We start from the raw sequence: 23,875 nt of genomic DNA, 5'->3' as shown, positions 1-23,875 counted from the left end.
GCAGCATCCATACTGCCGTAACCAAGGTTACTTGCTGTAACCAGATTTTACATTAAGCCCAGCATTTACAGCCCAGAACTGTAAGCTCTGCTATATCCTGAGTGTTGGCTACTTCAGAGTGAAAGAAAAATCATGGACAAGTATGAATAGGATCTTTTCAACCGGATGTAACGTGGTGGTGCAAAAAAATAACAGTATTTGTTGAGACCTGTTGAGTCGGAAGTGATAATGCACATTCGCTATAAAACTTAGGAACAACTTCTTAAAAGATTGATCAACTACAAACCAAAACTAAGATGCTTTAATTGCCTTTCATAAACAGTTCTTTTGAACAAAGCAATCTAAAGAAACCCCTCTCGTACTTTTTGCTTTTGCATCTTACCAGTGAACACCTGAGCAAACTGACTATGCTTTAGTACTATTCTACCTTTATATAAATTAAGATCTAAGAGTACAAAGCTTCCAGGTCTTTTATAGAAAAATTAACAATATAAATACTGATGTCACCACTACTTGGCTCAGAACAACTAACTTAGAAGAAGTTCACTTGAGCTTCTGAACCTCAAGGAACTAGTGTAGACATCTAAACCACATTGTATGGGTTCCTGACTTCAAAAAAGCAGTCTGCTTTAGTAACAAAGTATGGCTTATTTACTTAAATAGTTTTCTGTTTGCAGGAAAGAATATACAGAAGTGAAACAGGAATTTTTTTCAAATTTTTTTTTTCACATTAGGAAATTTGTGTGTTTATCACATTCAAAAAGCATTGACCAGTGCGGGTTTTTTTTGGTAACTGTTAGAATGCAACGGTAAAGCTCGTATATTTGGAAGCTTAATTAGCACCTGCAGAGGTGACTGTAAACATGAGGAAAATTTGAACAGCCATGTATTTTACACTTTAGACTTCCAATGGTTCTGCGGGCAGAACAGAATAATTTAAAAAGGTAAAAAGAAACTGAATGCTTTGGAAAGACCAGACAGTATCATGAACATACAAAATTTAAGTTAAAAACATTTTTAGGGTTTGATGATTAAATCTTTACCCCCATTTTCATGTCTGTTTGAAATCTAATTTCAGTCTAAGCTTAAATTTTTCCATCTGTCATGATTGCCTACATGGGCAATTATGAAAAAAACAGGATGAAAACTGCTTTGGGATGAACGGTGAGAGATTCTTCACAAGGCATTGCAAGGCTGAAACAGGAGTGGGCTGGAGAAGAGACAGTAATTCACATGGTCAGGTAAGGACCAGAACTAGAAGCGGGGGGGGGGGGAAAAGTGAAGTCAGTTGCATGAAAATGCCCCAACATTGAGCAAAAGACATGCAAGAAAAGCTGAAGTAGCAGTGGAGAGTGGGTCTGATTAGGTTTTGATAGATGGAGAAAACTGAAAGCATTTCCCCACTGTATAAGTGACATTATCCAGTCTTCATTCAACTATATGAAACAAAATCTAATTAAGGGAGAAATTTGATAAACTTTACAGAAAGCCCTCTACAGAGCTAGTTTTGAAACAAGAGGGACAGATAATTGCTTCGTCTCAAAATTAAGACTGAAGTATACCCATAGTACTTTACATCGAGCAGTTATCTTTAAGAATGGGTGAAAAAGGACAATTTACTTTTTAAAAGGGTGTCCTCTAAATACGGCATACATATGAAGTACTCTAACATCCTGGATTTTTTCAAAGCTTTTTGAGAAACACACACAAATAATTCAGATTTAGTCAATTTTATTTACAGTTTGTTTTTTTTACATTTCAGAGCATTACACAATTACATATTCTCATTTTCTGACCTGCAAACAGATACCTTAAACGGAAATATTAAAAAAAATGAAGTTAGATACATCCAAAACGCAACAATTACACATCTGACAATTCACAAAGTGTAATTTACTAGGACGTATCCTAAGAATTTAGGAACAACCAGTCAGGAGAAAATCTGACCAATTTCAGCAATCAATTATTTACACATTCAAAACAAAGCCTCTCTTAATCTAAACCTCCAGGCAAATGGCCTGAAAGATTTCCTCAGGAAGAAAGACCAGAAGTTATGGTTCACACCTATGCAGCATTAACAGCCCTTGATCCCAAATACTGAGCAACTTCTCAGCTTTGTCTTAGAGCTACAGGCATCCCTCTCAGCTTCTCAGACCCTGAAGTGTTATATTTGTGCCCCCATGTGCATAGAAAGGCTGAGTGTTTAAGTGGTCACTACAGTAAAACCCCATTTAATCTGGTCTTTAAGTTACATGAATTCTTCTTCCCTAAAAGTTTCAGCAATTTTTCTAATGCTGTTTAAACTGGCCTATGTGGATTGGGGCATGCCTCCTTAAGATGGTGAAGCACGCTTTGAGCCGATTTGCACTGGCCAGACTAAATGCATTAGAGACTATTTAAAATCATCTTTAAAGACCATTTAGACAAGGCTGACATCTCTACACTTCCCTGATGGGCCACCTAAAAAAAAAAAGTCACAGGTACTACTTTCATTCCTTGTGTTAACCCTTTGCCACACAGCAACTAGTTATATACTGGGTAGAAACTACTAAAAAATTCCCTGCAAATAAGCTGCCTTTCAGCTGAGGCTATGGCTCCTATGCATCGGGTGTTTGAGGAGTTTTTTCTCTTTAAAAAAAATTCTTACTTGAAAAATACTGAAGTTCTCACTTTAGGCTAATTTTGATTGCATGTTCAATTTGTTTAACCGTCAAGAAACTGCTACAAATGGAACAACTTTAGTATAAAAAGAGCAGTCAACCGAGTGCAACTTCTGACTTGGCAAGTCCTTCATGGTAGTTCTCTAACTAGGCTAGGAATTTTGTGGAGCCTCCAGATTTCTTGCCTACCTTACTTTCCATGTTCACGTTTCAAACTGTGTCAGCAGGGCCCGAACTTCGGGAGTCAGCTGCTTAGCAGCCTTAGCTGCCTCTGTGACGGCCTTGCGGTAAAGACCCTTTCTCTTCTTATTAAAGCGCAACTGGAAGCTTTCTAAAAAGGGGGATAGTTGTGCAAGAGCAAGAAAAGATGTTGTTGTGGAGCCAAACCACGAGATACGAGCCTCCTGTCGAACTAAAAGGCCGTTATCTTTCCGGCTCACAGTTATGGTAAGAATACGGGCTGGCCACCAAGGGAAGCCATAAATCTTGGCCCAAACAATGTCCCCTACACATACGGTCCTGCCATCTGGTGTGACACATTTAGAGACGTTTTTGGAAAAGACTTCTGTTTTCAAGGAATTACTGAGCTTTTTCTCTTCCTTTGAAGAGGAGGAGGAGGAGGAAGGTGCATGCATGCTGCCTGGAGGAAAATCAAAGCTTTCAGTAGAGCTACACTCAGAGTTGGTAGATTTCAAATCATCTGTGCTATCACTACTACAAACTGATGCACTGGAAGAGTCAGATTTCTTTTGATTAAGGGTCATGTAAACCGTTATATTGCTTTTGCTGCCTCTCTTGCCCAATGTCTGGTGGTCATCCTGATCAACAGTTACATGCACTTCACTTGTGTCCTGAACCTCACTGCTCGCCTCTTCAGGGCCTTCTGAGGGGCTCTGATTTTCTGAAGGGGCCTCACCTGCTGAGCGGGTGGAGGAGCAGCGAGACTGGGGCTTAGTTGCCATCTTGCCACTCCGTATTTTCTCAAGTCCTGTCTTGAGAGAAGAGTCATTTTCTTCATTCCGATACCTTTGTGGCTTTAAACGCAATCGGGGTGGGAGAGAACCTGAGCTGGTGTTCTGAAGACGCCGTGTGAAGTGGACCTTTGAATGTGCATTTTTGGAAGAGGAGGTTGCACTCTGCTTCTTTTGTGCCTTTTCTTTGGCCATTTTCAAGACTTCCCGAGCTTTTGCATGATCCATGTTTTTGCTCTGCAGAACTTTTTTCGTATTTAACTGCGCTTTTGAAGTATTTGCTTGTGCGGAAACTTTAACTACTCTGCTTCTGCTGTGGGCAATATTTGAAACCTTGACCACAGCATTCCTTTTCTGGCTTTCATTTTGGCTTTTTCCATCCACTTTATGGTCAGTCTTAAGTTTTTTATTCACAGTAGTCACACTCTCATTTCTTCGTTTTTTATTATCCTCATATTTTGAAGAGTCACTTGCATTGCCACCTTTTTTTATTTCCTTTTTTTCAGCAACAACACTGTTTTTGCACTTGTCACATAAGACCTGCCGGGGTCGTAGTTTGATAGCATTCATGATAGAAGTGGGTTCCTCCCTGTACATTTTACGCTTGGGCCGCTTAATTTTCCGGGGCGGAGGCTGAGGTATTGACTGGTTGTATGTGTCCCTGATAAACAAAGGAGGAGGGTATGGCGCTCCCTCATGAAAGAGAGGAGGTGGTTTAGAAGTCCATAGGCTTTTAGCTATGCTAGGTTCTGATGGCTGTGTGAGAGAAGAGTCATCAGGGACTGCAGCATTAGATTCACACTTCACCTGTGCCTCGTCTTGGAATGGTTTACTTTGGAGCTGCATGGCTTCAGGTTTATCCTTATATTCCCTTTTAGGAAATATGGTCACAGGGATTCCATGGGGTCCAAACCTTAAAGAGAAAAAAAATTAAAGGTTTTGAGGGATCTTTTGCTGCATTTATTAAAAAAACATTTGAAAACCTGTCCATATTATGGACATGAGTGCCAGGAAAATTGAAGCTTCATACCTAGCTTTACAGTAAGCTTTGAAAAAGCAGGACACCAAAACCAAGTCAGTAGAGAACATAAAATACACAGCTTCACTTATTACCAGTTTCTCTTTCATCAACAAGATGCCCTGAAAAATGTAACAAAAAACATCGCCTAGAGGCAGCAGTAAAAGAATTAACTTAGTACTTTTAGAAAATGCTTATAAACAAACTACACACTCATCCCATCAACTCCAAATCTATCCAAGATTAGTTTCCATACTAAGCCAACTCATGTTAAGAAGGCATCTTCAGCAACTTTTACAAAATTTTTCTATTTTTAGCATAGCACAAAAGGCCGAATATGTTTCAGATTTAATCAAGGCAAACAGGCACTGCATAAATACTTGCATTGAACAGAGAGTATCACCATTCTTCATCCACAGCAGATTAGCACTTGATCATCAAGCACAAATACAGGCTGGGTGGAGAAAGGATTGAGAGCAGCCCTGAGGAAAAGGGCTTGGGGGTGTTGGTTGATGAGAAGCTCAACATGACCCAGCAATGTGCACTTGCAGCCCAGAAGGCCAACTGTATCCTGGGTGGCATCAAAAGAAGCATGGGCAGCAGGTCAAGGGAGGGGATTCTGCCCTTCTTCTCTGCTCTTGTGAGACCCCACCTGCAGTGCTGCGTTCAGCTCTGGAGCCCCCAACATAAGAAGGACACAGACCTGCTGGAGCGAGTTCAGGAGGGCCACAAATATGATTCAAGGGCTGGAGCACCTCTCCTGTGAGGACAGGCTGAGAGAGCTGGGGTTGTTATGGAGAAGAGAAGGGTCTGGGGAGACTTTACAGCAGCTTTCCAGTACCTGAAGGGGACCTACAAGAAAGCTGGAGAGGGACTTTTTACCAGGGCATGTAGCGACAGGACAAGGGGCGATGGCTTCACACTGAAAGAGGGTAGATTTAGATTATAGATAAGGAAGATGTTCTTCACTAGGAGGGTGGTGAGGCACCGGAACAGGTTGCCCACAGAAGCTGTGGATGCCCCATCCCTGGAAGTGTTCAAGGCCAGATTGGGTGGGGCTTTGAGCAACCTGGTCTAGTGGAAGGTGATCCTGCCCATGGCAGGGGGTTGGAACTAGATGATCTTTAAAGTCTTTTCCAACCCAAACCATTCTGTGATTCCATGATCTGATGCATTACAGCCCAAAACTTGCTAACCTATTAGTTTGAGTCTCTTCCAGCAAAACTACCCTTATTTCAACACAGTACAAACCATTCCTCCCTGTTCTGCCAGCAAACAAGGTTTTAAACCTTTGCCTACTTTTCTCCAGACAGCTCTAGATCTCTTTTCTGCCCCATTTAGCACACACAGGACTTCTCACCACCCTTATCAGCTCTGAAAGACGAGAATGAAAAATCCCAGTATGACTTGGGCATTAGCTCAACTTTCCTACAGTAACAGAAGTAGCACGGTGCCTAACGCATAACTAACACTTTCTACAAAGGGTTCTGCTAAGGGAAACATTTTATCAGTTTGCACAGAATTATGCTTGCCTTCTCCAGAGAGAAAATCAAATACTAAATACATCTGTTTTACAACAATGTATCTTTCAATCCCCAGAACAGGGCAGGAGGGATTATAAAAGCTTGTTTAACCTTCCTTCTGTTCCACTCCACAATCTCCCAGCTGAGGTACCAGCCTTGCACAGAGCTGTCACTAGGCTGCTCACTGCTCTTGAGCTCTGCCTGACTCCAGCTCCCAAACACACACTACTGTTTGGCTTATATAATATGGTATTTTAATAGATAGACCATAACACAGTAACACCAGGATAGGCAAGGTTGTAATTCAACTGCCAAAGCATCCATTTTGAATCGCTAAACAAATGCCATTACGTTTATCCCACCCCAGGTGACAGGAGAATGAAGTAAGTACCCCAGGTTTGTCCTCAGGTTAACACTAGTTCGTGTTGCACTCCAGCTGCTCAACCACAACATCCTCTTAACTGATTGCTATGAAGTATATTTACAGTCTACGGTTGCCTCTCAACTAAAGATAAATGCTGAATACCTGTATATTTGCCATTCATGCTCCTTCAAGAAGCATGCAGTTTATACAAGTGCCTACCTGTTGGCTTTATTTCTCCAAAACTGGTTTTGAAAAGACATCATCATACCTGTAGCAGATTCTTTACACTGTCACCAAAATAAGCCATCACTTGTTTGTCCTTTTGCTTATATATTAAGCCTCTTTTTACACTTGAAAGTTGCAATTGTAGCAAACAACCCATCCTAGGTTAAGTTATCCACCCTGTTTGCACTTCATTACAAAGGAGAACAGAAACATCAGACAACCTAAGCAAGGGGCTACCAAACAATTTTGTCATCATAAAAACAAAGGGAAGTTGAATACGTGACAATGTAGTTTGGTATCAGCATGGGCACTGCTGTTACCCTACACCTAGGTGCTGTTACATTCATACCTCTGAACTCTGGAGACAGAGGCAGCAGCCCAGGTGGGCAGCTAGACTAGTTCTGTCCTTATCTGTGGGCTGGTGAGCGCTCTTTACTGCAAAATATCCCACCACCCCACAGAAGTTCATTTCTGAGGTTTGGACCCACTCCAGTTAAATTCCACATGTCCCTCCAGAAATGAGCAGCACAACTACACGCAGTCTACCACAGCAGTGAAGGCTGCAGTGAATTATAAACACTTAGCAGCTGATACAGGCATTTCTCCAGCCTACATTCTGACATTGAACCACAAGAGACTCACACATTACTAAGTTTTAGGCTCCCTGAAGTCCCAGAAGTCCACCTGGTGTAAAGGAGTTGCTTTGCCACACACACTCTCCCTTCCACGAAGGATTACGAGTAAGGTATGCAATTCCAAGTAGGGCTTTAAAAGAAACTATCACCTGATAATACTTAAGTTAGCAGTATTTTCAACATTACTTGCATCAAGAACTTCAGCTTCTTTAAGAGCAGTAAGATCCAGATCCCATCTTTCATTCACCACCTGATAAAGATTACAGGATTTGGGAAAAAGTTAATTCACTAAGAGTTGAGAACAAGACAGGGCAAGATCTCTGCTGCGCAACTTTCAATCCCAAACACCACAAAAGTAAAACTAGACAGGATTGTGCTATCAAATGAGCAAAATCCATGCAGAAGAACATCCCTTACAACTCCTTTCACTATCTCAGGAAATGCATTTCCTAGCCCTTCATGAGACATTTCCATAGTTCAATGCACAAGCCTTTCTTCTCCATGTTAGGAAACTAAGCATTATTAGCAGTGAACAGGGAAGAAGTACATAAAGATGACTGCACAGAAATGGGATCCTTCTGGAGAACCTAAGTACTTCATCTCTCTTTTCCTAGGTTTTCATTCTACTGCCTCACAAGCAAAGTCAGCACGATTAGCACTCCAAATGCATACAAAAGCCTAACAGAAAGCTTAACATATGACTGATACCATAAAGGCATTGCAGATTAATTCTACATCTCAGGCTATCTTTTCCTTCAAGCACCTGCATAACACACAGGTCAAACAGCTGAAGAACAGGACAGCCAAAGTGGAATTTTTATCTAAGATGCAAACCTGGTTTAGTAAGACACAAAACTAATCCAGACAATCTCTGAAGAGAGAGTCTGGCTCACAAAAGTTACTGATTTAACAGATGAAACAGAATCTGCTCCATCTACCTAAAAATTAATGAATTGTAGTATTAGAGAATATTCATGGATACTGTGTAGTGCCAGTTACATAATAATAAATGAAGACACTATTCCTGTAAATGATGTGTCAATACATAAAGATATGACTAGTCAAGACATAGACCACCTGCAGTACGAGAAATTTTGTAAGCCCAGAGACTGAATATTACTTCCAAGAGTTGAGCGTACAGTGTCTTGTCTTTGGCCTCATCCAATAGCAGGTTGCGTCTATAAACATTCAGTTTTCAGATGATCCTTGTTTCCTCCTTGGTGAATGAAGTTCTCCAGTTATGCAACTTGGAAGAATGGTATGAAAAGCAGAGAGAATAATAGCAGAAAAACCTAGGAATGAAACATTAAATGATGCAGGAGACAGTGAAGGCAAAACACAGAATGGCCTATTTTTCTTATGAGAAGAAGCAGAATGAAAATGTGATCTTAAACCTATTCAAGACAAGGCGTGACATAGCATCTAGTTAGTTCAACAGTGACCACCACGAGTATTTACTGCATATAGCAGAATTTCAAGCCCTATTTTCATATGCCTGGTTGGTGGACCTTGAAGACAATTGTTTCTCATACAATCACAATAATTTCTGTTACACCAACTACAGGTCTGAAATAGCTAGGAGTGCCATGTGTACGTAGGTTAGACATAAAAGTTGTGAAAGCTAGCACTTAGTTCATCTACTACAGAGACTAAGATGGACTGAAAGGCTACCATATAAAAAAAGGTTAAAAAAATCCAGGCAACATAACTCAGCTGTATCATGACATCTACTGATCCACATGTCAGTCAATGACTGGGCAGTAGAAGATCACCTCTTAAAAGAGATTGTTTCAGTTATGCTACAACAGTGAGACTACTACCTATATATTGTTTGTCACATGTTGCATGTTTAAGTTCTATAAAGAATTGTAGTGTCACCTGTCCCTACTATAATATTACTTCCCTCCAGAAAAGGCTATTCTTGGAAAGACATACTCCAATTTCTGTTTGCTTAAAAAAAAAAAAAACACACAAAACCCCCAACATTTGTGCATCAGTTCCAGCTGTTCATTGCACAGCATACTCATGAACAACATAATATAGTCCTACCTCAGACTATCACTTGAAGGAATAGGAGGGTTCATTGCTCGGGGATCTAAAATTCAAGTGTTAGGAAAACCAAAGTAAGAAATAGGTATTTCAACCTAATTTAAGGCAGTTCTGGAAAATAGCACACTGCTGCTTCATACCTATTGGAAATTAGAACCAGTTTTCCATGTTACCAGCTTCCTCTCCTGTAATCGTGTCCTGGCTCTTTTTTGCTTTGAAAAGGCACCTCTAAAAGACAGGACGGTTGAGACCCATTTTAAGAAACCTCCAATAAGTTTTGTAAGTCACCAGAACAATCAGTAGGATCCAATAATATTTCTGCTATACAAATCAATTCAATATGCATTAAAGACAAAGAGCAACAGGAATATCAGGAGCTATATTTAAATAAGGGACTAATGGGGTAGATCAGAGCAATTCCGGCAGTCCAGCGATCTTCAGACTGAGAAGAGCTTTCGACTGACTAGGGTATGCAGAGACAGAAATATGGTAAAACCAGCCAGGTTTGATTTCCACAGTTTGTCAACTGCAAGTTAATGAATAGGTAACCATGGAGTATTTTGTAATTATGTAAAAGCTTGTTTGGCTATCAAACCTGGAAGGCTGTCACTTAAAGCCACATAGATTTGTATTACAGATATGTAAACTTAAGTACTTCAAGCAAAGTAAAAACACTTTTTTCAAATCTGAGTTCTACAGCAGAATTACTACAATGAACACATAATACTATTCAATTTGTATGCAAAACAGCACAGTTAAGAGTATTGTTTTAAAAATACACATGAGGAACAAATCCCATTGAAATTCATAATTGTATATACTTAAACATCTAAACAATACATCCTGGGGCAAAGTGTTTTTACATTACTATAAAGTCTTAAGCTCTCATCTTTAGCCTCCAATGTCTAACTTTCACTTCTCTATTAAAGGAAACAAAAATGAAAAAGCACCTTGCTCTGCCAGGAAGAGCCAAAGGAGAAAACCCACCAAACCAGATCAGAAGTATGTCATATTTGTCTGTGAACACACTGAATAAACATAAGAGCACGGTAACTTCCCATGTTGTGATAACTGTTCAATCAAGCCTGTTGTAAATGATGATCAAAACTCATCTTTGTCACTAAATCAGACTACAGTAATCTCCGATTGCCTTTTTATGCATTGCTCTTGTACTCAGTATCACCCTCAGTGTTTTGCAAAAGCCAAGACAAGCAACAACTGACTGAACTTTTATTGTGTAGATAGAAGTTCAAAGTCTCTGAATGCCAAGAGTATAATATGCTGAAATAATGTTGAGCCAAGTATATGTATTCCATGCATGTATCTGAGGGTTTAAACTATAATATTCAATGTGATATACAATTAGATCATAGCTATTGGAACACAAACTATTTCAGAACTCCTCAAAATAGCCTGTATTCAAAACACAGATTATGCAATAACCTATTTTTAATATACAATTTACTTGGTGTGATAAAGTGTGATATGGAACACATTACTTCAAGGGGCAGGCACCTTACTGGAAAAAAAGCATACACAGAGCCAGACTATCAACCCAATGGTTTATTCACCTCCTGAGCAATGTAACACTAGGCTAAACAGACTAGAAAATGCATTTTTCATTTAGATCTCTAAAAATATGGCAAAGGACCTCAGTATCAGTGACCCTTTGGAAATAACACACCAGCAAGAATAGATGTTGCCTCACCACCACAAACTCTTGGCACCAAGGCAAATTTGGCTAAAGATATGATAGTTCAAATTAAGTAACATGTGACAATCCACATCTAAGCAAACTACCAGGAAGCTTACATACTCAAAGATTTTTACTAACCAATGTTAAGCTCAGTGTTTTTCAAGCAGGTGCACTTGCCTAAAATCCAAGCTCTTGTTTCTGGCACACTTTCAAAGCAGAGGAAAGACAAGAGCAGGGTAGGTGTAGAATTGAGTTTGAAAGAACATCAAGAAAGCTGGTTAGGAGCCTCCAAGGCAGCAGCCGATTTTAATCATTCCTAACCACTGTTATCTGGCTCTCCTACTACAATCACTGCCCCAGTGGAAGGCCACTAATGGTTATCAAACAATATGCAAATATACCAAAGGCTGTATTAGCTTACAGCACACCTCGCCATGAAGTCAGAAGCTTTTTGAAGGACTTCAGCTTCCAGGAACTGAATCACTAAAGTCTACATAGTAAGGATGCTGAACCAGACTTTGAATAATTTATCCATGGTAGAGAGAGAAGAATCTCTAAGTTGATAAACCTGAAGAGTAGGCAGGTGGTGCCCTAATCCCTGCTTTCCCCCCACAGAAGTGGTAAGGTACCCCTCCCTCACCTTTTCATTGGAAAGGATTTACAAGTGGATTCACAGATTTTCCTTCAGTCTTCTGTGACTTGGAGTTCAATCAAGGATATAAAAGTAAACTTTAAAAGACAGAACGCTTTAAGTTTAGACTTCCCACTAACTATCACAATTTTACTCGCACATTTATAAAGCTGAAGGTCTGTTCAAACTGAAATTATCTTTTAATTTTTACATCTGTTGGCATTACTAGTTTCAAGTGTCAGTTGCATTTTGAAGTAAATGCTTTGCTGATATATTTGGAAGTGTTACACAATTGCAAAAAAGTTATCATTAAGATAAAATACCTTGAATACACACTTCAAGATCATCCTCATAACAGTCAGACTCAATACACATGGAAGAGAATGATACCATTTAATGGATGAACTTAAAGCCAATTATGTGTCAAGATGGACAGGATTCACCAGTCCCATAACACTGTAAATAAAAAACAAACCATATTTAAAGCATACTGAAAATTTCACCTCCACCGTCTCTCAACACCAAGCCAAGTCAAGCTACACTTAGAAAGCAAAGGCAAGCCATGCCATTGGAACACAGAAAAGCATAGCCTAAGAAAAGAGGACAATTTAACCATCATCTGTTGCATCACAGTCCAACCAAGAACAGGTGCAGACTACAACTACTGTAGGAAAGTTTGAGGCACAATCCACAGATGCCCTATGTACCAGACAGATTAGGGTTTAATGGTTTGAGAAAGGGAAAAGGGACACTCCTTGCTCAAGCTCAATATCAGCAGCAGACTGGCAAGTGTTTACAGTATAAGCAGCAGCTTTAACATGCTTTATACCTACACAAGCAAAATCCTAAAAGCTAGTCCAGTTTTGTTAGCCACTTTCACTTTCCAAGTAGAAACTTAGAGATGAGTAAGCCTTTCAGAAAGCATTTGAAAAGTGACAACAAATAACCCTCAATGAAGTTTTGGATGTAGATAGACACACAAGGGAACCTATTTTCATATAGAAGATGAAACATTACGAAACCATAGAAAAATTTAGGTTGAAAGCAATATCACAAGGACTTCTAATCCAACCCTATCCTCTAAGTCAGGCTAAATTTTACACTATCCCATTCAATATAATCTCTGTGAGTCACATGCAAAGGATATGTAATTTACTCTCTTAACCACACACACACTCACATCACACCTATGCCTCCAGTGTTCCAGAGATAAAAGCAAATATCAAAAAAGCATTATGGCTGTTGCTTAAATGTTAGAATTTCACCACACTCCTTTACACATCTGAGAAACAACAACAGAGAACAAAAGAACAGGTGATGAATTGTAGGAACACCTTGCAAACTGAGTGCAAGTTTAAAAAAAAAAAAACCCAAACATACCACAAAACCAAGACACAACCCACACACAACCCTGAGTAACAGACATTTCTTTACTGTTGAAAACATATTAGAGAACATCAGTACTTCTACAGAACTTAAACCTTCCCCAAACAAGGACGACCAAATGTCCAAATGTTGTCCCTATTTATTAAATTATTAGTAGAAGAGAACTTAAGAGCTGGGGAAACGTGCCACATTTTTTCAAGCAAAACTTCTGCTGTTTCCTTTTTGTGTCAGCAGATCATGAATTTCTCAACTTGGGAGTACCTTTCCCCCCCTCGCCCACCTTTCTTGGTGCATATAGTTACAACACACTAGATTTACCCTGTGCAGTTTATACCAACAAAATGCGAGCGTGCACAGACTGCAAGTTTCAAGAAGTGCTAATGTAAATGACTTAAAAATCTAATGGATGTTCTGCAGATTAAGACAACACAAACTAGGGAATAGACACAACAGTTTATTATTTATCCTTATTCTTTTGCAGTAGAAAGTTCAATGAATAAAATGGGAGAAAGGTAGGATTCAAGAGTCACCAAGGAAGAATGCTGCCACTGAAAACTGCTACTAGAATGAGGAGGATTTGATCACATAGTTCATGCATACCTTGCTGCAGGAAGTCTTGCCTCATCACCCACAAACCCCAGTTAAGGTATCTTCCACAACCAAACCTGCCTACTAGCAATACACTGGGCATCTTTTGGATATCTAAGGCTTTTAGGTCGCAAAAGAACTTTTTCCTCCCCTTTTCCCCCTCAAGAACTATTATGATCACATACAAGTTGGAACAGAAACAGCTTAGAGAAAAAGGAACTAGGAAGACACGCATCCATCACATCTGTAGGATTAGAAGAAAAATTTTAGCCAAATGATAAAGCAATAGAAAGTCCAAGTCCTGACTGTTAGCAAAACAACAAAACAAATTTAATCCCCCTCCTTCCCCTAATTTTTGGGAAGGGGGAAAAAAGCAGAAATAGTTATCCTCTCTCCAGAAAAGCAGACTAAAACCAGGACTTGTTAATCCTACATTTTAAGATTTACAAATGCTACATTCGTCAGGTATTTCCTTACTCTCTACTTCCTCCAGGTGCAGAGTAAGATTTCCGCTAATTTTGAGCCAGCAGGTGGCATTAACATCTCACAGACCCTAAGCAAACACAGTCAAATGCTGGATAGAGGCAAACTTACAAGCCCTCTTTAAGGCCCATACCTAAGGAGTAGTTTTCAATGACAATTTGTACAATGGCATGGAAAATTAACTAGAGTTGTGCATGAAGCATTCCACTGTCCACTCTTGACAAAATAAGACAGGGTTGCCTTCTTCTCCCTGCCTGATGGTTGGCTGCATTGCCCGTCTCTCCTATCAGCACAATTCCATCAGGTATACACCAAGAAACTCGAAAGAGAACCTTACCTTAGCATGCAATAAGGCACTTAAAGGGTAATGGCAACAGTAGTAATAAAGTAAAACAGTAGGATCACATTCTTACTTTGTGTAATAAGCCTTCAGACTATCCAAAGGGGGATATGTCCCTCTTTAAATGATGATTTACTGCATAAGAAGTTGATTTGGGACTCAATAGACGTGGGTTCCTATTTTCTACTGATTTTCAAAACCTCCTGTGCAGCTGCTGACAGGTACACAAGACTGCCATTAGTACAGGCAGAGAAAATACTTCCTTACCTCAAATAAACGTAGGAATAAAGTCCACTGAACATTGAGGTGCTTGTGTTCTTGTGTTATAAGCTCCTAAATGGGCATCCTATTTACAGAATGTAGGAGAGGAAAGGGAAATCAGGCCTTTAATACAGACACCACTGACTTAATATCAAAGTCCACAAGAATAAAATGCAATGTCCGTGCATCATTTCAACAATGAAAACAATTAGGAAAAAAGAAAACCAAGACCAACCAAAAGATAAAAAAACCCCAACTTTAAAACCAGAAATATATAGGGAAATTTTTGCTTTTCTTTCACCTTGAAGTTCAAGTAATTCAGAACATGACTTGAGAAGACTAAAGAGTCCAGTGGACAGGTATTTAAAAGAGTCACTAAAACTCACTCTTAGTACTGTATGAAGTGGTACCTTCATTGCCCTGGAGTGGAAAGCAGAAATTAAGACCCAAAAAGGTCTAGGAATTGTTCTTTTCTAAATATACGATGAAAACCGTATTAGTACATGCAGTGAATGCATCAGCCACTTTTTGAAGCTATTGAATGAGTAAGCTCTAATAGAAAATTTCACTTTTATTTTCCAAGAACTAGCAGTCTTAAGATATTGATCCCCTTTGCATTAGGGACATTTATAATATTATTCCCATGCACTTGAATGAGCTAGTGGTGACAGCTTTCAGTAACCACCCATCTTCCATACTAGAAATCCCAGTGTCACTTACCACCGAAGTCTAGAACAAGATTTAAATCTTGGGCATTCTTGTAACACCTGTTTTCTAATAATGCTTCAATTTCTTACAGATGGCAAGTTCTTGGACTAGTTCTAGAGTTGGATTACCACTGCATTTCCTGCTCTGAGACACTTGAACAGAGACTCCTATTCACCTACAAATACTTGTCACTGGCCAAATATTAGAGACCTTATGTCTAGAAACTCAATTCTTCTTGTCCCGGCACTCCCAAGAGCCTGGCTTTTAGAATTTAAATTTCACTTTCTGGATTCCCATGTAAAAAGCACCTCTGAAGAAGTCCAGGATCACATGAAAGGAGAGAAAGCAATGAGTTGTTCCACTGCCTAAGAAAATCTGGGAGTAACAGCACAAGCCTTCACATATCACTTTTCCACAGTTCTTACTGCCCCAGGGCCTGTGCTTAAAAGCAGGGGAATTGAGATGCATGCTTCCACTGAAGCCAGGACTCAAAAGCAGCAGTTTGCCTGTTACAGATGACCTTTACTGCAAAGGGCTGCAGTAGAACTCCTGCATGACAGAAGCATCTTCAGTGCACAAGAAAACCTCAGGCAAACGAGGGGATGTCTGTGGTCAGGGTGTGTTTAGTAAGATGTGATCTCTTTCAGGAGTAAGGGAGAAGCTGATATTTTCCTTCTTCACACATACAGAACCCTAGAAGTCCAAAAGCACATGCTTTGTCACCCTGCTCACCGGGGCAGCAGCATCATTTTGCTGGTGTAACTTCAGACCTATAAAAGAATCGATGTTAGCTAGCATTGCACCTCGAGTTGTAACGCCTTCTGGCCTGCTTTGAGACGTTTAATATTTCACGTTAGAAATAAGAACAGTTTGCAGATCCCATACTTGCCTTCAAAAGACAGACTGATAACACTGCGTTTCAAACCACAACCCACGAATTTAGAACTTACTTCCATGACATTATCCGTAACGTCGGTTTCAGAAAACGCCTTCTGTTTCAAAAACCAACCAAGAAGCTAGGCTGAGGACAAAAGTGCGGGTCCCTCATACCTTGGAAAGCATCGATAATACTGATATTATAGGAAGTTATGAAATAGCTACTAATGTAAAAGGGAGTGATAAAAGATATATGACCACACATGCAGCTTAATTTTTTGGGGGGGGAAAAACCTGCATCTTTTGCATACCTATTATTTTAAGCAATAACCCTAGCCAAATTTCACTTTTCTCTCATGCACTTGCCTAGTTCTTATATGTCTAGAAAACAAACACTATGATGAAGAGGTATTTCACCTGTAAATAGTAGTTGGATTGTTTATAAGACATACAGTATCACTGATGACTTCTGGCCTCCCAAGATGCCTTCCTGTAGGGAGGCAATGAAAAAAAGCAAACCCCAAACCTCACGGTCTGATAAGGCTTTAAGTTATTTTGTGATACGTAACAGCTCGCCCCCGCCCAAAAGGGAATGTAAGAACCATTAAGCTTCACCCCATTCGTTGCATACAAGGAGCAATCAGTACTAATAACGGTACTTCAGGACTGTAATAACCTGGCTTGAAAAACATTACTCTGAAAGAGTATATACTGAAAAATAAGGTTACCTAGGCAATGTGTGACACAAGCCCACAGGAAAACCAGATCTCTGGGTCTGCACGCTTGTACAAAACCTGGACTAAAGGCCAACATCCGTAGCTCAGGTCCTTTTTCCCTGGCAGAGATGGATGCTGGGGGCCCGGCGTGAATCCCACCCGAGCCGGAGGGACGCGCCCATGCCCTCGCCCCTCTCCCGGCTCTCCCACGCCCTCGCTCCCACTCGGGACTGCTCTTGTTAAGGGCAGCAGCGCCGAATGGGCGGCCACACTCGCCCCCGCGGCTAGAAGGGAGAAGGAGGATGAAGATGCCCGTGAGCCGCTGCTGCCGCTCCCCAGGAGTGAAGGCGGGTGCAGAGCCCCGGTGCCCTCGAGCAGACCCAGGGCCTTCCCGGGGCGAAGGAAGGCCCGCCACCGCCCCCCGGGCCCTGCCGGGGCCACTCCCCGAGCCCAGGTGGTCTTCGGCGGGGACGGACCCCGGCCCCGGGCGGGCGGGGGCTCGGGACGGCTGCCCCGTGCGTCTCACCTTTTAGAGAGGTCCATCAGGACCCCGGAAAAAAGCTTCTCTCCCAGCCGGAACGAGACCACCAGGGCGTCCTCGATGATGTGATCCAGGGTGACCCGCACCTCGGAGCCGGGCAGCAGCGGAGCCTCCGCCTCCCCCCCGGCCGGAGCCGCGGGCACCGGGGGCTCGGGCTCGACAGCGGCGGCATCGGCAGCATCCGGCTCCTCCTCCTCCGGCCGGGACGGCTCCTCCCCGGGCTCCGGCTCCGCGGAGCCCCCAGTAGCCGGCGGGCAGGGCTGCGGCTCCTCCTCGGGAAGTTGGGGGTGCCCCGCGGGCGGCGGGCAGGGCTGCGGCTCCTCCCGGGGCTGCGGGCTGGGCGCTCCCCGCTGCTCGGCTTGGGGCGAGCCCGCCACCGGCGCGGAGGGCGGTGAGGGCGGTGGCTTCTCCGCCCGCTCGGCCTCTGGCTCGCGAGTACCGGCGGGGCTCCGGGCGCGCTGCACGGGCGGCGGCTCCTCGGCCTCGCCGGGAGCAACCTTCCCCCCGTCGGCCTCCTCCCCGTCCGGCACTACCGACTCCACCGCCTCGGTGACGGCGGGGAGGGGGTCGGCGCCGGCCTCGCTGCCCGGGATAGGCTCCATCTCGGGCTCAGCCTCGCCGGCCCCCCCGTCGCCCGGCACCGCTGCAGTCGCCGCCGCCTCCGCAGCCATGGCCGCCATTTTCTCTGCTGCTTCACCGCCGCCTCCCTCCAGCAGCGGGATCGATAACCACGGCCTTCCCCGCCCGCCTGGGAGGGAGGACCCGCCCCCTAGGCTGGCAGCCGGCAGCCCATTGGTGAGCGTAGGGCAGCTTTCTACTTCTACTGGAGAGCAGAGCAGTCCGTTGAGCCTAGCGGGAACTTGTCGTTGGCCACCGAGGACTTCATTCAATGAAGAGTCGGAAAGAGGAAGAAGGGGTGTGGCTTAGTGCTTCACAGGCCGTTACGGGATAGAGGGGTTGGGCTTCTAGGGCTGCCCCGCCGCCTCATTGGTGGAAGGAGGAGCCGCTCCCTCGGGAGGCTGGTAATTGGCGGCGCAGAACATCCGTCAGGAGGGGCGCGAGGCAAGGTGGCGCGCGGCGGCCGGCATGCGTGTTGTGGGCGGCCAGGAGAGGGCGTATGGGAAGATGGCGAGGGTGGGAGGCCGGCCGGCCAGTATGTCCATAGCCATAGCCATAGCCATAGCTCGCCCTCGAGTGGCGCCCCCGAGGCCAGGGGGGACAGGCCGCTGCGGTCTGCGCCTTCCAGCTTGTGCAGCGCCGCGCCCGCCGCCCCGCGGGTGGAGGCGGCGGGTGCTGCGGGTCTGGGGCGCTACCTGCCCCCGTGCGTGGGGGCCCGGCGGGAGCGGAGGGGAAACGTGGGGAAGGCAGAGGGCCCGGTGTCCTTTGTGAAGCAAATCAACGCTTTGAAATATTAAGTACCATTAACTGGGTGCATCGGGTAAAGGTGAAGTGCTGAAAAGGGGAGAAAAAGTGTTTCCCCGCAAGGTGTTCTGAATCGGGCATCTTTTTCCTGTGGGATCAACAGTTCCTACCCTGGGGCGGTTTTGTTTTTTTTTCCCCAGGTAGGAAATCTTGTATTTCCTAAACAAAAACTAAGGAAAAAAGAAAGGGTTTAGCCCGTTGTATGCGTGATTTCACATTTTGGGAAGCCGAGTCCTTTGTAGAAAGGAGGGATTTGTTAGGAGGAAGGATGGGTGAGAAAGAAGAGCAGGAGCGAATGTAGACAGAGAAAAGTGGTCTTAGGGCATTAATGGCTTTATTCCTAGTGCTGTTATAAGAAATATATATTGTGCAGCAACAAAGGGGATTTTCTGAAAAGTAGTAAGTCAAATCGATAAGATTTGCATCAGAAATAAAGTATTCCTTTTCTTTCACATTAGTGACTTACTGGAAGGCTTCAAAGTTACTACCAACTGTATGCTTTCAATAGAAACAGAGGTACACCCCGGGCTGTCAGCTAAAAAAACTTAAAAATAATGGGCATGAAGAACTAACGAAATTTTTGCACGAAGTGTGAGGAAAAAAGATCCTTGATCAGATCTGAGGCCTGGTACTACACTCATCTTTTTTTTCCTCATTGTAGGAAAAGTGAGTTGTATGTAGTTAAAGGACTGCAGTAATGTAAAGAATTTTTTTTTTTTTTCAGAAATAATAAATGAGGACATGGAATAGATCATCTCCTGTAACAGCAAAAAAGCTATGTATAATTCTATGCAAGCAAAACATGATCTTGCAAGCTGCTAGCTGTAGGATTTTAGTAAGTAATAATAGCATGATTAACCTACTCTGTTGTCCTGATCATAGTGGTTTGACTTGCATAACAGACAGAAAGACTCTTCCTTTTGTATCTGATAATGGTTTACTTTGCCTGGTGAACATAATGTTTGCACTTTCGGTGGTGTAAAGTGTGTAAGGAACATATGGGAACATCAGGAGGAGCAGCTAGACACGTTTCTGGAGACATACATTAGAACTATAGCTGAAAGAAATTGCTAAAGAAGACAGTGCTTGCTAAAGAAGAAACTGCTTAATAAATTTTTGTATGCTTTACGACTGTATCTGCTAGATCAGTGGTTTGGTAGTGTGGGTGGGTAGAATAGAATGTGTTTATTGGGGGAAGGAGTAGTAGATACTGAATTACAAATTTATTTCTTTCCAGCCATGCTTGCAGCTTTGTCAGTCTGTAGCGCAGAGAAACAGCAGATGGATTCAGCGTATGATCTGTGGCTTAAAAGAAATCAGATTTGGTAAGCTTTTTGAAAACTACCTACCATTACTATTACTTCCTAAATAATTTTGAAACAATTTTGTTAGGCCATATTTCTAAAAGATCTGTATTCCGTATCTTGAGGCCATAATGCTTTGAAAGATGGCAATTGTCTAGGCGCCCCTCAGGCTGTACACGTTCTTTGACAGAATTCTGCAGAATAATGAGAAGATTGGTCTTGCTAGTGACTTACCTTAATTTCAAAGCTATCCCTGTTCAATTTGCTTCTGAGACTTCAGGGTTTTTCCTGTATGTTCTGCTAAGGGGAATGCACATGTGGCTCTGGAAGGTTCACAGAAGTTGCAAAGGGTTTGTAAACAGTTCTCATCTTGAAGAAGCCTAAGAGAAATGGCATAAGAGAAATGGTTGTAGGAGCGGAAGGAGGACTCTGCTGTTCTTTCCTCTCATTATTGTTGTTCTGTGCGATTATGACAACATTAATATGTAGAAAATGAAGAGTTGTTTCCCAGAAACTTTACCTTATTCAGATGAGTCCTAGGACAGATTAAAGAAACATATTAGTGAAGATAGTTCATACGTAACACCAGAACTGTTTTCACATTGCTCTCCTATGCAAAGAATTTCACTGTGCTTGGAGGTACTCCAACTGTATTTTGACAGTAGACCAAACCATACTCTGTGTGCGCAGGACTGTTCTGCACATTAGAGGTATGATCATCTATTCAAATACTGTTTTTCTTATTACTGCCTTACACTAGCAGTAATCTGCTTGTTCATCCCAAGGATTGTGAGGAAAAGGCATCACATTAACTAGAAGGGCTGGCAGGGTACAGGGATATGTATTGTCATATATTCTATTTTTAAAATTATTTGTTACTTTTTTTACTCAGGAGGCATAGTACTATACTTGAAAACCTTCAAACACTTGCACTCCAATAGACGTTTGCAAAAGCAAAGTTGCTGGACAGCTTTCGCACAGGGCAGGCCAGAACTGTCATGGTCCTTGCTATAAAACAGCATGGCTTGTGTAGATACTTTGTACGGTTGGTGATTTTAATTGTGCTAGCCGGTCAGTTCAGTTAGTCACAATTAATTTCTCTGGTGCTGCTGTGCCAGGGTGTACAAGGATGGCAGTAAATTCTGAGCCTACAAGAAATTGCCAACTAATACAAAGAGACTGCTCAGCCCTTGAGCTGATGGGGCATTAAGATCCAATAGCTCAGCCCAGCAGGCTTTTTGTTATGTTAAGTTCAGCCTTATGTAGAGGATGGGTGTAAAATGGAAGATTTCCTCCTGCAAAACTTCAGCGAGGTCAATGCTTACTGAAATCCACCTTGCTTTTCAGAAGGTGTTGCTCGTGGCAGACAGTTACCATTAAAATGCTAACTGTCATCTTTCACATCTACTGGAGTCCCCCCACCCCCTGCAATCCTTATGCTAAACCTGGGAAACAAACCTGGGTGTGTGGCTTGTTAACGCTCTGAATTGTTTCATTGAGATAAAAAGAGGAGATTATATGCTTGACCCAAGCAGTTTAAACTACTAGGGGGGGTCTTAAAATAGAATGTAAACAGCTTTTTTGCAGTATGATTTGCATGTTGAAAGGTGCTTTTAAACAGACGTAAACAAGGACATTTATATATCACCCTAATGGCCAACAAATAGGATACCATAAGTAACCCTTAAATGAAAACATGCTAACAGTAGGCATGTAGATACAGGATGAAACTTGTAAGTTTAAGAAAATAGTGCTCGCTATATAATTTTTTTCTATCCCAAATTCCTTTGATCACTATTTACTTTGTTTATTTTAAATCTAGCCTGTAATCTCTTCAGGATAGTGTTTGTCTTTTTGTGGCTGGTTTGCATAGTGATTGGCATAGTTGGGGCCTTGTTTCCATCCTGGGACCTTTAGAAACTGCCAAGATAAAATTAATTAATTTAATGAAACAAATTGCACTAACACACTTGCTGTAGATTAAAACAAGTCTCCGTGTGTTCAGCAAGTGGCAGAAAGGACAGAACTGGAAAGAAGAAACAATGAATTCAAGAGAGGAATGGATACAATTGGAGGGAATGCAATGGTTGATTTGAAGGCAGGAAAAATGCAAGGCTCTATGAAGATGTGTTAACAGCATGTTGGCAGGCCAGGCAACTGAAGAAGTTTTATTAAGTTTGGGCTGAGTGAGTGAACGGATGTGATGTGGTTGCGTGATGCCTGTAAGAAGTAGATATGGTTGTATCTGTGTGCATGGGTATACATGGGTGAAAGGACTGTGTGTGCGGAAGCTGGGACATGGTGAGGATCGGGTCTGGCAGACTTGGCTGTTTAAAGGCCTGCGCTGCTCAGTGTTAGTGATACTGATTTGTTCTGCCATGACCAGAGTGTGTTGCACTAACTATGAATAGAAATCTGGAAGTCACTGAATAGTCACAGCATGTATGTGTGTTTTAGTTCTAAGCGCGTTGGGTTAAGGTGCGTGTAGCTGAAGATGATGTTTAACAGTAACATAATTCTCTGGGCATCAAGTTTCGTAGAAGTGCACAACCAAGAAAGAGCCAACACAAGAAGCAAGGTTGTAATGGAACAGTATATATAAACACAGTATCATCAGGGTTGCAGTGAAGCCAAAGTGCATAACTGCAGCATAGTTACAAAAATTCAGCTTCCTCAAAGCTAATTTAAGTACCAATAACAGTGAACCTGTGATAACAGTCTCCAGAACAGGCTGCGCCCTGGTAATTGCCTTGTAGCTGGAATTTGTGGTGTTCCTGGTATCCCAGCTAGCTGGATATGGACAAGTTTACTACGCCTGTTCATGCCACAACTGATCTGCCTTAGCATAGGCATATGGAAGCTCTAAACAAGTGTGTGGATTTATAGGGACTGTTTATAGTGTCTTGGTAGGATAGTAGATATTTTTCCTAATATCTAGACTGGGGTGTAAGAATTTTAGATTAGACATTTACAATTTGGAGTTCTAACAGCCTTGCTGAGACTGTGACTCCACACATTAAAGGGATTGTGGTTTACTTACATCCTGTAGCTCCAGTCTTTGCTGGCTCTTCAGCAATGATGCCAAGAAATAGTGTACTACAGGAAACATCATACTTTTATCCCTGCGTCAGTCTGAATCATAGTGGCAACAGATTTCTTTGACTGCTCCTGTGACCCTGAGGAAGGGCTGAGGGTCTCACAAAAACCTCCATGAGTCAGGGTTTATGTGTTTTATGCCATGTTAATAAATCCATTTTAACATTATTCATGTTTGCAAGGCATGATCTGCTATTGTTTTCAATGCTCTCCTGTTTAAAAAGAAAAAGTGTAAACAATTAAAGGCAATGTATGTAAGTAATGCAGAGGAACATAAGCAAACAAACGGCAAGTAAAGATTGGGTCTTGATTGTATGCTGCAGGCTTACTGCTTCTTATAACAAGTTAGGAAAGTAGTGCTCTTAAAACAATTGTTAATTAC

The 23,875-nt window shown here is 42.2% G+C and overlaps 2 protein-coding genes across 12 annotated transcripts in view; one reads left to right on the top strand and one right to left on the bottom strand.

Annotated features, from left to right (window-relative positions):
* PWWP2A (PWWP domain containing 2A) overlaps positions 1–18,556 on the bottom strand; it is a 30,051-nt gene extending 11,495 nt beyond the window's left edge. The window contains exons 1-2 of one of the 2 annotated variants that reach the window (XM_064458976.1): positions 17,657–18,556; positions 3,577–4,544 (exon numbers count right to left, since the gene is read on the bottom strand). In XM_064458976.1, the coding sequence (XP_064315046.1) occupies positions 3,577–4,544; positions 17,657–18,351 (1,663 nt within the window). In that variant the 5' untranslated portion in view covers positions 18,352–18,556. Of the gene's footprint in view, positions 1–1,714; positions 4,545–17,656 lie in introns of those variants that run through there. The other variant, XM_064458975.1, reaches the window with a different exon arrangement.
* Positions 17,890–23,875, top strand: part of FABP6 (fatty acid binding protein 6) — a 46,225-nt gene continuing 40,239 nt past the window's right edge. For 5 of the 10 annotated variants that reach the window (XM_064458977.1, XM_064458978.1, XM_064458981.1 and 2 more), the window contains exons 1-2: positions 18,632–18,738; positions 20,331–20,418. The gene's annotated coding sequence lies outside the window, so the exon portion shown is untranslated. Of the gene's footprint in view, positions 18,467–18,606; positions 18,739–19,530; positions 19,722–19,817; positions 19,929–20,330; positions 20,419–23,875 lie in introns of those variants that run through there. The other 5 variants (XM_064458983.1, XM_064458984.1, XM_064458987.1 and 2 more) reach the window with 5 other exon arrangements.

The sequence above is a fragment of the Phalacrocorax carbo genome, chromosome 8, assembly GCF_963921805.1.
Source record: "Phalacrocorax carbo chromosome 8, bPhaCar2.1, whole genome shotgun sequence".
NCBI lineage: Eukaryota > Metazoa > Chordata > Aves > Suliformes > Phalacrocoracidae > Phalacrocorax > Phalacrocorax carbo.
The sequence above is the reverse complement of the archived record's forward strand: the minus strand, read 5'-3'. Positions and strand labels throughout refer to the sequence as shown.